The 14,220-nt window shown below is 37.6% G+C and overlaps 1 protein-coding gene across 1 annotated transcript in view; it reads right to left on the bottom strand.

Moving 5' to 3' along the window:
* Positions 1-14,220, bottom strand: part of LOC127644468 (progesterone-induced-blocking factor 1-like) — a 35,245-nt gene that overhangs the window by 9,522 nt on the left and 11,503 nt on the right. The window contains exons 11-14 of the mRNA XM_052127660.1: positions 12,601-12,766; positions 10,241-10,391; positions 8,766-8,856; positions 8,534-8,636 (exon numbers count right to left, since the gene is read on the bottom strand). Of these exons, the coding sequence (XP_051983620.1) occupies positions 8,534-8,636; positions 8,766-8,856; positions 10,241-10,391; positions 12,601-12,766 (511 nt within the window). The remainder of the gene's footprint in view (positions 1-8,533; positions 8,637-8,765; positions 8,857-10,240; positions 10,392-12,600; positions 12,767-14,220) is intronic.

The following is a 14,220-nucleotide window of genomic DNA, read 5'->3' as shown; positions in this document are numbered from 1 at the left end:
TGAAACATGCATCCAGGGAACGTGATGTGTGTAAACTCAACACATAGATGTTCCAGGGCCTTTGTGAGAATACCACGCATGGCAGTTACGGTCTGCTATGATCTTTTTACGAGTGTTTTAAACACCAATGAAAGGAAACCTCTCAAAGCTAAGATGTTATGTCTGTGGAGAAGAAGAGAGTACATATAGACCAGTAAAGTAATTTTTTCTTGATTAGTTTTAAAAGATGCAATTAAGCTTTCCTCCCTCTGGCAATTCACTATTAGCCTGATGTGCCAGACCATGCTATAAAACCGTTCTGTACTTTATATTCTCTGCACCCTCCTAATAAGAAAATGATAATTATCTAAGTGACAATGTATGATTATCACCTTTTAAATAGTCGATCTTCTGTATATTTATTCAGAGAACAGCATGTACCAGGGTTAAAATGTGGTGAAGAAGGACAGAGAGGAACAAGCACAGACTTGTGATGTCTCTGTAGCAAAAGTTGATCCTAACTAATGCTCTCAAAAACAATATTTTACCTAAATATAATTTCAGCCTCTTTTCAATAGACTAATGAGGCATTGTATATGGCATTCTAATGCCATTCACACAAACATAAAAAAAAATATATATATATATATATATATATATATATATATATATATATATATATATATATATATATATATATATATATATATATATATATTTTTTTTTTTATTTGGCCTGTCTGACTCAGATCTGTTTAGGTTTTTGCAGTCTAAACAGGACAAAAACACAAAAGAAATCAGATTTTTTACAAGCCAGATCCAAACCAAAATTGTAGGTGGTTTTGAGTCCGATAAAAATCTGATTTTTGTTAATGCATGTTGGGGTGCATCTCAATCAGCTCCCTTAGTCAGGAATCAGTGTATCTTGAACACAAATTCGGGCACTGGCAAGGGTGTTCATCCACTGAAAATTGGGACATTTAAGACTCAATCACCTGCGACATGATAAAGAGCTCACGAATTCAAGCGCAGCTGTTATCAATCAGCACCATAGCTGTATAAGTGACGCTATCGTTCATTTTCGTTGAAGATATTATGAAAGATAAATTACATTAAAAAATAAATAAAATATAAAGGAGTGTATTAAAAATTCTACTTTTAACAACCCTAATATGTAAAAGAATGTTTCCCTTTCATTGTAATTATGGATTAAAGACAATACAAACATCTCTTTTAAAGAGAAAATAAGACATACAAATATATTTACACTTGTGTTCATCTTCTACCGACTTGAGACTTCAGAAGATGTTTCCGGTAAGGGAACATTGGCCGAGTCTGGAATTGCATACTACCATACCACTACAACTATTTCTTCCATATACATACAGTCGATTCCAAATTCAGTCATAGTGAGCAACAATGCTCCCTGAATTGTGGGATTTTATTTGCGATTGAGACAGCCCTTAAAATGGCTGACTCCCTGATCAGTGTCCTGACTACTGAACGAGGGAGCTGAATGAGACACACCCTTAGTCTGAACGTTCAGATAAAATTTGCATGTGTTTTTTTTGTCATCTGTTGTGATGAGAAGACATACTGCATTCCAAAAGGCATAATTGTTGCCTATACAGGGCACTTGAAAGGAAAACAATAATGATGAGAGAAACAGGGAATAGGGATGATCACTTCTCAATGGAACGCTCCCATATGTAATTTATATGTCACAGGACAGACAAAGCAGTGCAAACCTCTTTTAAAATATTACAGACATTGGCTTTACCCACCCAAAGAGATACACTCTCTGGAACCTCCACATCTGGCCCCTGGACGGGATGCGGAAGATCTGATTGACCTACCACCTGCGGTCGTAAACACGATCAACCAAGCCAGAGCTCCCTCTACCAGGCAGATTTATGCCCTAAATTGGCACAAATTGGTGTTCTTCCCGGTCTGAGAACCCGCAGAGATGCCCAGTTCGGTCAGTGCTTTCATTCCTGCAAGAGAGGTTGGAGGGGAGGCTGTCCCCCTCAACCTTGAAGGTGTATGTAGCCTCTATCATGGCCCACCACGATGCAGTGGACGGCAAGTCCTTGGGTAAGCACGACTTATTATCAGGTTCCTTAGGAGGCGCCCGGAGGCTAAATCCTCCCCAGCCAAGCCTATTCCTCTCCAGGGATCTTGACTCAGTTGAGCTCAAGGCCCTCTCCATGTCGCCTGTTCCCTACAGGTTATTGGGAACCTACAGTCTGTATATGACCTCTTTTTCTGGGGGCGTTGGGGAGGGTTACGTTCGGACGATACAGTTGCTTCTAGCACGCAGTAGCTTGCTTGCACCTGTGTCAGCAGTTCACGTAACACAGTCTAGAGCATGCCGTTTTTAAATGGGACCCCTTGAGTCACTACATTCGACACAAAGTCGAGTGAGTGACAGAAGGGGAACGTCATGGTTACTGTTACCTGATGGAGGGAACGAGATGTTGTGTCCCCTTGCCACGACACCAGACCTACCACTGTAAACGGCCATACCTTATTCTCGGCTCCTCAGTGCAAAAACCTGACTGACTGACAGACGCACGCCCACTTCCCTTTATACCCGTATGTCCGGGGGCAGGAAATGCAAATTCTGTCTGCCAATTTCTCATTGGCCTTTTCTCAAGTTCAGAGCTCTCAAGAAAGACCCCTTGTGTCACTACATTCGACACAACGTCTCATTCCCTCCATCAGGGAACGGAGGTTACAACAGTAACATGACGTTTTATTTTATGAACAGGGCAAATCTAAGTGCATAGGGTCCTCTTGATTGAACCTTTTTAAAATCTGCTGCTATGTTTTGATTAGCCCTGGACTAAACAGAAATTAGAAAAGAGAAAATGTGTTGGCAATGCAATCAATTGGCTTGGGTTAGTCTGAAACAAAACAAATTACTTTGATTTCACAGTGAGTCTGTGATTAACTTGTGTTCCAGTGCAAATCATAGTAAATAGTATGCATGTTATCACAAGTAACATACAATTTGATGAGTGTTCACCAAACACTCAGTGTATGTCTTTATCATAGGCAATATATCATATCTATGTAATAAGCAGCTGATGTGCTTTTAATCACCCACTGAAACCAATATGTGTTCTAACTGATGACTAACAGCTCAAAAGTACAAGGGTTGGACCATTTAAGTAGATTTTGTATGTTTTAAAGAGTCATTCATAAACTGGTATTTAATTTAGATGTGTTTAGCCTCAAAAGTTAAAAATGATAATTTTTTAATTATTATTTTAACACTCAAATAGGCTGGGGCACACATTCACAAGGCCTTAAAACTTATAACACTAGTAAACAACATAGTTATTAATTCTGTTAATCATTCCACAGTTGCAATCATAAGTACAGCTTAGTGTTCATTTTAAATGTTAGGCATCTCTGTTTCATGTAACAATAAAGTAGCGTTAGTATATGAAGCACTCAACAATAATTGCTCTACAGTATTATATTCAATAATCCATATTAACCTTAAAGGGAAAGATCACCCAAATTCAGTCAATGTTTACTCACCCTCATCTTGTTCCAAACCCATATTAATTTATGTCTTCCATAGAAAACAAAAGCCGATGTTAGGCAGAATGTAAGGGTCTGACAGCCTCAGTCACATTCAGTTTCATTGTATAAAAAAAAAGATGCAGTGAAAGTCATTCTGACTAATGTCTCCTTATGTGCTCCATGGAAGAAAGTCATACGTAACATCAAAAATGTGAGTAAACGATGACAGAATTTTCATTTTTGGGTGAACTATTTAACAAGAAGTCAAGCTTTTAGCTTACAGCCCTTTAACCCTAGAACTTAACTATTAATATATTAAGGAGATACAGTTTCATGTAGGGTAGTCACACAATTCCTTTATTGTTAAGTTTACACAAAACCACATATTTGGACAAATTTGTTATCACTCCATTTATTAAAAGACAGCTAGCATGACCCCTTTAAATCATTGGTTTTAATCGAAAATCCATGTAACGCTCTTTTTGACGACCGTATAAACAAGACAAGCAAAAGCAAACAAATAAGTGCCGTACGGTGTCCTGCTCTCACGAAACACGCAGGTTTGGATGGCAAAATGCTCAGAGTAGACCCTCCCCATCCATCTGCTCGAACACAACAGTCTTTAGTATGTTTGTGCGCATGTCTTTGGAGTGAGAGGTTTCAGAAAGAGAGGGCATGGCTGATTCAACGGCTTGTCTGGTGGAAGTTCCAGAAAGGCTAAAATGGCTTACAGCAACTTTAAAGCATATTGACATATAGCCTAACTATCAATGATTTTGCAATTAGACTTAAAGGGGTCATGACATGCTCAATTTTTTATATAATACTGTATATATATATATATATATATATTATCTTTCCTGAGGTCCACTTATAATGTTAGTATAGGTTTTTTTGTGCATAAAAAACATCATAATTTTGTCATATATAACCATTTCCCACCCTGTCTCTGCCCCTCTGTCTGAAACGCTAGGTTTTAAGCTGTCTGGCCCTTTAAGACTTCAATGTAAACGCCCACTGTTGTGATTGGCTAACATCATGCAGCCCTTCCAATAGAGCCATATTTTAAATGCAGTCCGAAGGAAATGAACACATTCCTCAAGATTTATAAAAGAAAATTTCAAAATGACCTTATAACTCACATCCAACACATTTGATCTGAATACATTAAACTGTTCAACCAGCAGCAACACAAATTATCAAACAGTCATGGCATATGAAATATTCATGCATTAAATTGTTTACTAACAGATTTGCAGTCCAACAGTGTTTTAACTGCCCCATCCTTCAATTAAAGTGACTGTGACTGGTTCACAAGCATACAATACAATCCACCCTGAAATGTTCTACATACACAAACGTAATACAGTCCATGGTGATGTTGGGTTGCTACAACCGGTTTCAACAGGCCAAAGCAGAGACACTGATCTTCAAATGTCACATCTTCAGTGTTTTTTACACAAAGGGCTATGCGTTTCTCCCAGTCAGTGGCAGCAGCAGAATGAGATGCATTTTTAAATCTCTTAAAACACGGCGCACATTACCGGTATTGTGCAGAAATGAATCAATACGATCAAAGATTTCCAAGTTTACAAAAGACCAACCCTTAAAAATAGCACAGTGTAAAAATGGTCCAGGATGCATTCAAAACAGCACAACAGCATGACAGCACAGCTGAATGAAACACAATGGTGGTCTCTAACTTGACATTGCATCTTTTAAAAGCGGCAGATGTATGATAAAGGTCAAAACCCTGCACGTTTATGTAGAAAACTATTTATATCAAGAAAGGCACATGAAAGTGTCCAGTGTAAGTCCACTTTGGATGAATTTTCCATTACAGGCACATCTCTCTCCACTTCACCTGTGTGACTGACTAAGCACTAATGGGTGGGGCCAAACGTGCAATGACGAAAAACAGGCATGGATTTCATGCTAAAGAGGCAGTCATATGCATATGTATTTGGTATTTGTGACTTCACACATTCCAAACGAGACATTTTTGAAGCTTGGTTTAAATAAATTGTCTTTTTCTATTTAGGAGGAATTTTTCAGTTATAAAACTTACAGTATGTTTTTGTTGTAAAATTCTGCTCTTCTTTCTTCATTAAACCTCTTATATGTCAAAAGAAAGGCCTTAAGTTTTGAAGACTATATTTTCAGAAGTATAAAGATCTGAGAGAACCCTGCAAAATGAGACTAACAAAGAGCTGTTTATTAATATTGGAACCTCTTTAACGTTATTTAATAAAAAATCTGTTGTGCTTTACAATTGCTGTTTGCAGTGATGTACATTATGTGAGCATCTTAAATGTAACTGTTAACATGAAAAACCTTCTACTATTGGCTGCAATTGTCCCTAGTCTTTACCACAGTTGAGCAGATATATAACTATATGGATCAATCCATCTAAAGCATTAAGTTGGAGTTTGTGCACTATTTTAGATGCAAGCTGATCCTTAAAACCTTCTCGTATAGCTGGCAGAAATTTCTGCTGTTTTTAAAACCACACAATTGTACAAAATAACAAAAACATTGGAAAGTCCTAAAAGTGAATAGGGTTTCTAAATCCAAATATAACACAAAAATTATTTAAAGAGAACTCAAAAACCAAGACATTGTGCCAAGTTAATTGTAAACCCTGCTTTCCATATTATTTCTAAAAGGTTCTAAAGTTTCAACATGTACCTCAAACTCTAGGGAGATTCTTTTTCTTTACCATTTTAAACAAAGACGGTTGATTTTGATTTTGTGTGAGCTTTGTCTAGAGTTAACAAGAGATATGCAAACAGATCTTAAGTGAAACTGAAAACTGAAAGGCAATTAGTAACTAGAACAGACAGTGTGTCCCAAGGTTTACAAGTTTATAGGCAATTTAAAAACCTCACCTTTTTAGTGAGAATTATAGCTTCTGAATTTGCTTTAATGCAGTTTGTAGAGAAAGCATTTTAGATGTATGCTTATGGATGAATAGTGTTTACCTTGAAATCCAAAGTCATGTTTTAATTGCGATGGATGGACAGATGGATAGACGGATGGACGGATGGATGGACGGATGGAATTGGATTGATGGGATTGGATGGATGGGATTGGATTGGACAGATATTCCCACAACAAGCAACTGAATGCGAAAATTGCTGCATTAAGCAACAGCCAATAAGAACACATTTTATGTTTAAGACACATAGATGCATGCAGCGGGATTTCAGACCCATTACATTTAACTGTGGTGTGGACTAGATAGAACAACACAGCAGAAATAGAATCCAAGAGACCAAAAAATGCTGTGTTGCTTGCCTCGGTCACGGCTAGCTAGGATAAAACTTGGATTAACACATTTTATTACATGTTGCTTTATCATATCACATGCGTTTAGGACACAGTGCAACACAGAGCAAGGACCAGAGGAAACATAGTTCTAACACAATGGTGAGACATTATTAAAAAAAAAATGTTTAACTTGCCCTTAAAAATAAAATTACGGGAAACAAATAGTCTGTCTGTCAATTCTTATAAAAGACATACGCAGAACATCTATTGTTTGCACATCTATTGACTTTTGTTTGTATTGTCTCCTCTCTTTAATAGAGAAAATCATGTGCTCTCAGCATGTTATAAAGCCTTTCTCAAAGCAGGATTAAGAGCATTCAAAAATACCAGTATCAGTATCATTTCAAGAGCAAGGCAACAGGTACACAAAAATGTATGTCCAGAGGTAATTATACAAATAAGCAGTTGTGAAATATGATGTATAGTGAGGATGTTTTCAAAAATAATGCCATAAATATTTTTTATTAACAATTAACATAGAAAGTGCAGTAAACATAAAATAATAATAATAATAATATTTGGTGTGACCACCCTATGCCTTGAAAACTGCACCAATTCTCCTTGGGACACTTGGACACAGTTTTTCAAGGTGGTTGGCAGAAAGGTTGATCCAAGCATCTTGGAGAACATGCCACAGTTCTATGTATTTAGGCTATGTTTCCACTATCGTGCCAGTGTGAGTAAGGGCTATCAATAGGCCAACCAGGGCCAATAGCCCAGGACCTTGAGCTGCGAAATAAAAACGTATCTGCATTCCCACCATCGGGCCAATAGCCCCGCAGTGTTGCCCTAAAACCCACCCTTCACACGCCGCCCTGGTGCCAACATCACACACCCTGCCCATTTCACAAGCAAGATGGAACCTCAAGCTGAGGTATCATGTAATCTATTTAACTAAAATGTTGAGTTTATACAGTTTGTAAACATTAGCTACCTAGCAAGATAAGTTAGCACTGACAACTCACTGACTGTAATTTCCATGGTGTCCCGAGTGGTCTCTCCACTAACATCAGGACAATGTCCCAGCACACAGTCCATGATCTCAAACCATTATCTTTGGGCACAGTTTGGTCACCGTACATTGTGCATTTTAACAGATTTGTACTTTACCTGCAATGCCCCCCCCCCCAAACCTGTACCGTTGTGGCTGGATACACAACCTGGCAAGTTCTGCGATACTCCACCTTTGACATTGACCCCACCTCAATCCCCAGTTGGCCTTCTTTGGCCCAAAGGGTATTGGCAGGCCAAAGGCCATTGTGCCCGAGAAAGTCCCGTGGTGGTTCGATAAAGCCTCGGAAGTGACAGTGGGAATGCATCTGGCCCTGGCACGTACTAGGACTAGGGCTAATGATGTTGAGATCAGGGCTCTATGGGGTCTATACCATCTGTTGCAGGACTACTTGTTCTACTTCTATTTTATTCTATTTGCAAAAGGAATGTTTGGAAATGTGAAAATGTATATTTCCTACGGACACACTCAATTAAAGAAAAATAACCATCTTAATACAAATGTTTTTGTGAAACTAAATTTAGACGTGCCACTTTTGCACAGTACTGTACAGTATATACATATATATATGTAAGGAAGTCTCTGTACATGCTATTCACTGTAAGTATGTGTGTGGCTGTGTGTGTATGTGTGTGTGTGTGTGTCTATGCATTCTTGTGTAAATAGTGTAATTTAGTACCTGTTCAGAGATTTGACTGCTGTGCACTTTCTGTCTTTCCAGGTCTCTCCTAAGCAGTGTGTTCTGTTTCTCAAGCTGCAGAACCCTACGTGCCAAGTGTACACTACACACACACACACACACACACACACACACATTCAGAAACCTATGATTACATAGACATACAAACATAATGGATAAACACAAAGATGAGCTTCTGGTTTTAAAGAGGAGTGACCTCCTAAGACTTCACCTTTGCTTTAGTCTTCTCTTGGCAGTTGTTGGAATGTTTGCACCATAACCATATGAAAACAGCACCCTCTCTGCTTCATCTTCATTTTCCACTACAAAAAAAAAAGAGAGACATAGTAAAAAAGTGTGTTTAAGAGCAAGCATGTATTTTAGACCACCCACCTTGCAACATGTCCAGAAGGGATAGCACTACAAGGACTCAACAAATGTACTTTATTCTTACAAATCATCGAAAGGTTTTTGTATAAATGATGTGGTTTTTAAACAGATATAGGTGAGAATAAGGCCTACTGACTCAGAAGCAAGTTATTACAATTAACTAAACAATGAAGAGTGTAAACCAAAATTACATTTACATTTATGCATTTGGCAGATGCTTTTATCCAAAGCGACTTACATAGCCCTTATTACAGGGACCCCCGGAGCAACCTGGAGTTAAGTGTCTTGTTTAAGGACACAATGGTGGTGGCTGTGGGGATTGAACGGACAACCTTCTGCTTACCAGTTATGTGCTTTAGACCACTACGCCACCACCAATTACAGAGGGGTTTGACTTGAGAAGCACAATACTGTGATAAAGGCCTGCATACAGTAACAACCTGCATTCTTTTCACTTGGGATTCTTTTCATGTTAAATCTATATGAAATTCAATGTGGATTTGAGCATTTTTACTAAATCAATACTTAAGCTGATGGTTTAAAAGCCTGTTGTTATCTTGAAGGGGTTAAAAACCTGTTTTAACCTGATTAAAATCCTGGCTTGGTTGGTTTTTCACATCACCTCAGTGTCAGCATATTCAATGATGTTTAAACAGAGTTGTTTAAGGACAGTACCCTAAAGGTATTTTGTAAGCATCTTCAGGACTGATTAAGTATGGCATTTTGATCATGCAAAACCATTTAGCTATGAAAAAAAAAGAGATGCAACGTATTTAACATGCTTTGAAATTTGACCTGTTAATGGCTCTGATTATAGTAGTTAAAAATAGGTAAAGTACTTCGCATTCATGTGGTTTTAGCAGCAGAACTGTTTTACAAGTAGTTATAAAACAAAATCTTCTTCAGCAATTATTTGACCTGTCTTATTTCTGGGGGATTTTCAACATTTTATCTAAAGACAAAGTAGAGATATGACAATAAATATTATAGAGTACATAGGGAAATTAGATCAGAAAACAAAACAAACTCTAACCCACATCTTTTACATGAGCACCATGATTCAATGTTTCAGTTGAATATGTGATTCAGTGGCATGTGCTAACCACTATATCTATCAGTGGCTATCACAGCTTTGACTTCCTTAATTTGAAAAATAATCATGTATGCAGGAAAAAAGATCCTAACGACTAATTTAAGGAAGACCCTCCCCAACCCCCTCAATGTGCTGGTTTTATCTCATCCTTGGCCTTCAGTTATATTGAATCATAGTCACTGTAGGAGGATAACATCTGACTCTGGATGTGTCTCTTGTCTTACTTTCTGCAGCCTGCATGGTGACATCGTCTAGCTCCTTTTCCAATCGCTCGTAAGTCTCCAGTCGTGCTTGCTGCTCAGAAGTCTGGGCCTGCAGTTCAGTGATGCGCTTCTCTGATGAGGTCTGTAGCCCGTAAAACTCTTTTGTTAGAACCTGTCCAAGAAAATCAAGAAAAGCACAAAGACAGAGAAACTGACAATCAAGGGTGGTGTCATAACATCCTGTTCACAAAGGTTTTATGATGCTGACAAATATGTATAATATCGTTTTAAGATGACTGAATGGCATTATACTCTTGCCTTAGGTTTAGTTGATTGCGGTTTGAATGGTTAAGATTCAGTGTTGTGGTTAAGATTGTGCTCCTTTACAAGACTCACATATTCAAATTTAAGATTTCATAAGTAGGGTATAAATTCCCCTGCAGTGCCCCCAGGAGTGTTATTTTTACACGTGACACTGCACAGTCGGTAGAGAGGGGCAGTGTAGACAAGTATTTTATTATTTATTAATTGTCATAAAAAAAATTAAAAAAAACGTGAACAAATGGGTTATGTATGCTTTACTGTATATGTTTTATTTATTTCATTTTTATAGCTGTAAAAACAAATTAATAAATAATATCAGCTGTCCAGTTTTACTATATGCACTGTTTGACTTCTCAGACATTGTGTGGGTGTGTGTGGGCATGTTTATGTGGTTTAAGAGGACAATTTTTTAGGTTACAAACTGGTAGTTACAAGGGTATTGTGCTATAAATGTGGTTTATGAGGACATTTCTTGTGTCCTCAATTTAAATAGCTTAAAAAACATTAAAAATGCAGAACGTTTTTTGTGAGGGTTAGAGGTTGTTAGGGGATAGCATCTATAGTTTGAACAGTATAAAAATAATTATGTCTATGGAAAGTCCTCATAATGATAGGTAGACCAATGTGTGTGTGTGTGGCAAGCACTTAAGTAAACAGGCTTGGCTGCGTGCATCGGATAACCACGCTTGATCAGCGTGTTTTCACTGCGAGTATACGAGTTTTAACTGTAGTTGTGGTGCTTTTGTGATAGTTTGGCTGTCTGTTTCAGAAAACAAATGTATTATATGTCTGAAAAGACTTTTTGAGTTGCTGTTTGTGTGAATGAAAATTGCACCTAATAAGTAGATGTGGCTGTATGCATGGGAAGATCACATTTAGGTGATAGCTGTGCATATACAAGCTGTGAACTATTATCGTGGAACTTTGGTGACGAGTTAGAGGTATGTATATAAAATAAACTTATTATGTGGTTTAAAAGACTGTATGAGTAACTTTTTGTGTGAATATAAATTACAGACACTTGACCAGTGCATCCTGTGTCGGCACGAAGGCTGATTTAAATCTGGCAGCTTGTAACGCAACTGGCTGTTGCAGAAACATATATAATCATATATAATCCCAGAAAAGTATAATCATTGTTTTATTGACTATGTTTACATGGACACCAGAAAGTGTCTTATTGCGAGAAAGCATTTTTTGCGAGAAAGCTGTGTTCTGGTTTACATGAACTGTATAAGTGGCTGTCTCTTTACTCCCATATACATGCGGATCGGTCAGTAAGCAGCTTTTTCCATAGCAAAGTAATTGCCCTGCAACGTGAGGGACAGTCAATATTTTACATTGGTGCATATACATGGGTATAGTCTATAGTGTCAGCTTTTCCCACTATATTCCCAGAAATGTTGAATTCTTTCCTCTGTATTTAATTGTTGATGTTCTCCATCCCATGACATTTGTAACCAAATGCAAACTCTTCAAACACCCATCAGAGTGGCACTTATGCGTTTACATGGCCAGTTGCATTCTCCGGGAAAATCCTAAGTGTTTTAAACCGCTTTCTCTTAATTCCTTAAGTGGAGTAAGAAAAACTGCACTCCCATTTACATGACGTTTCAGAACGCCACTTTCTGCAAAAACCCTGGAATAAACCATTTCCTTAAGTGCACATAAATGTGGTCACTGTGTTGCTTTCAAAATATTGCCCTGTCTGACACAGCAATATTGCTGCAACAAATTATGTCTTTCTGTTCCGACCAATGGAAGACAAGGTAGTGTTTGAACCAGTTTGGTTAAATCCGTTTGGTGGCGCAAAATTTACACACTTCACCTTTAAAACTAACATTGGCAGAATCTAATAATAAGATAATAATTATTAGAGATCTGCAGTCTTTGAAATTTTAAGCAATTAACAGCCTGAACTTTTAAGCAATTAACATTTTTTAACATATAATGAGGCTAAATTACATCACACTGTTTGGTTTCGTGTGAACGACATCTTGATGGACTTTCCCACATGGATTCAGTCAATATGAGACATTTATTTTGCAGTGCCTTGCCTCCAGTTTTTTCTGGTGTTTTTCACACTCAATTTGACAAAGACTGAGATTCCTGCCCGTCTCCTCCTGGACCATCTGGGCACGCTCCGACTCAAACATTTTCAGCTTCAACTGGTTAAGCAGTTCTGCCACCCTGCTGTCTGAACCCAGCTGCAACTGCCTGAACCTGGACACAGGCACCAACAGAAGAATGTAAGAGCATCCATTTTCACTAATTTTACAAACATTTTATAATCCATACATACATTCCAACAAAAATAGTGAAGATTCTGCAAATTTGCTAATGCAAAATTTAGAACAAAATTATTTATCCAAAAATAGACATTTGTTTTTTATATATATATATATGTATATATACACACACACACATATATTTATTTATATTTTATAAGTTAGTTTTAGATATGCCAAACTGTGGGGAAAAAAATAAAAAATTAAATAAATGAAAAAAAGTCCCACGCTTGAAAATTCTGTATAGTCGATTTAATGCATCCTGTATGCATTTTAGTGTATTATTTCTCTGATGGGGCTCTCCTTAGGCTAAACTAAGCTATTACGGAATCATTTTGATGCAAAACTTGGACGTGACTGCCTTTGACATACGAATTATTTTTCATAGGGTACAAAGACACTGTTTTATCTTGAAACCTTAAATCTCAACATGCCCCAACAGATTGAGTATCGTTTGCGTCTTCCTACATTTACAGCCAGATTACAGAAGATTAAACCATTTTTGCTGAAAGTGGGAGAGCTCCAGGGGTTTTGGTTGAAACCATCACCACACCTATGGAGGGGTAAAACTGGCAGATCAAGGTTTTCTTTGTTTGTGCTGTCACAAACATGCAGCCCAATGCAAGCAGTTTTCTAAAGATTTAAAAGAGAAAATCATCATCATAGTGACCAACACCTATAGTAATACATGACAAATTGCTGTGAAATTTGACAACTCCCAATCTTTCATTATGCAATAAGATTGGATATTGTTTAGATATGTATCGGTATAAAGTTAATTAGGGTTGTTTGTTTGTATAAATTCAGAAAAAAGGAAGGGTGAGGATGCAGGCCGTTGGTTTACAACAGAGAATTGTAAGAAATGGTTGTCTGAAACTGTGCACTTGTAAATATTTTTGATTGCTTTATTTACTTTACAATACAAGCACGCCAACTTGGAATCACACACATTTTTCCAGGATCCCTGAAAATACATTTGACACAACTGAAAAACTTTTATTGTGCTTAATTCTCATTTTTGTGATGACGCAATGCAATGCAACACTTATGTCTATTCTCCCTTCCCCCACTTCAATTTGCGAGCCAAAAATAGAGGTGCTGGACAATATGTTCACAGTCCATAGGCTCAACCTCTCAAGAGCGAAGGGTAAAGGAGCATCTGTCATTTTTGCCCTAAATCCAGCTTCTCTATGAATGCGAGCAATTTGTTTCCCGGGGACGAAAAACGCAGGGTATGCCCAACAACTGTGCACAGAGTATCTGCTGGTATGCAAGGCATGTGTGTCTGGAGCTCAGTGATACAGTGAACCTCTGACATAGGCAAATAAGGGCTGCATGTCTAGACACCCATTTTAGTTACATTTTTTTCTTTTTCTTTTAAATGGGTGC

This window comes from Xyrauchen texanus, chromosome 5 (assembly GCF_025860055.1).
Source record: "Xyrauchen texanus isolate HMW12.3.18 chromosome 5, RBS_HiC_50CHRs, whole genome shotgun sequence".
Taxonomy (NCBI): Eukaryota; Metazoa; Chordata; class Actinopteri; order Cypriniformes; family Catostomidae; genus Xyrauchen; species Xyrauchen texanus.
This window is presented reverse-complemented; position numbering and strand designations above follow the sequence as displayed.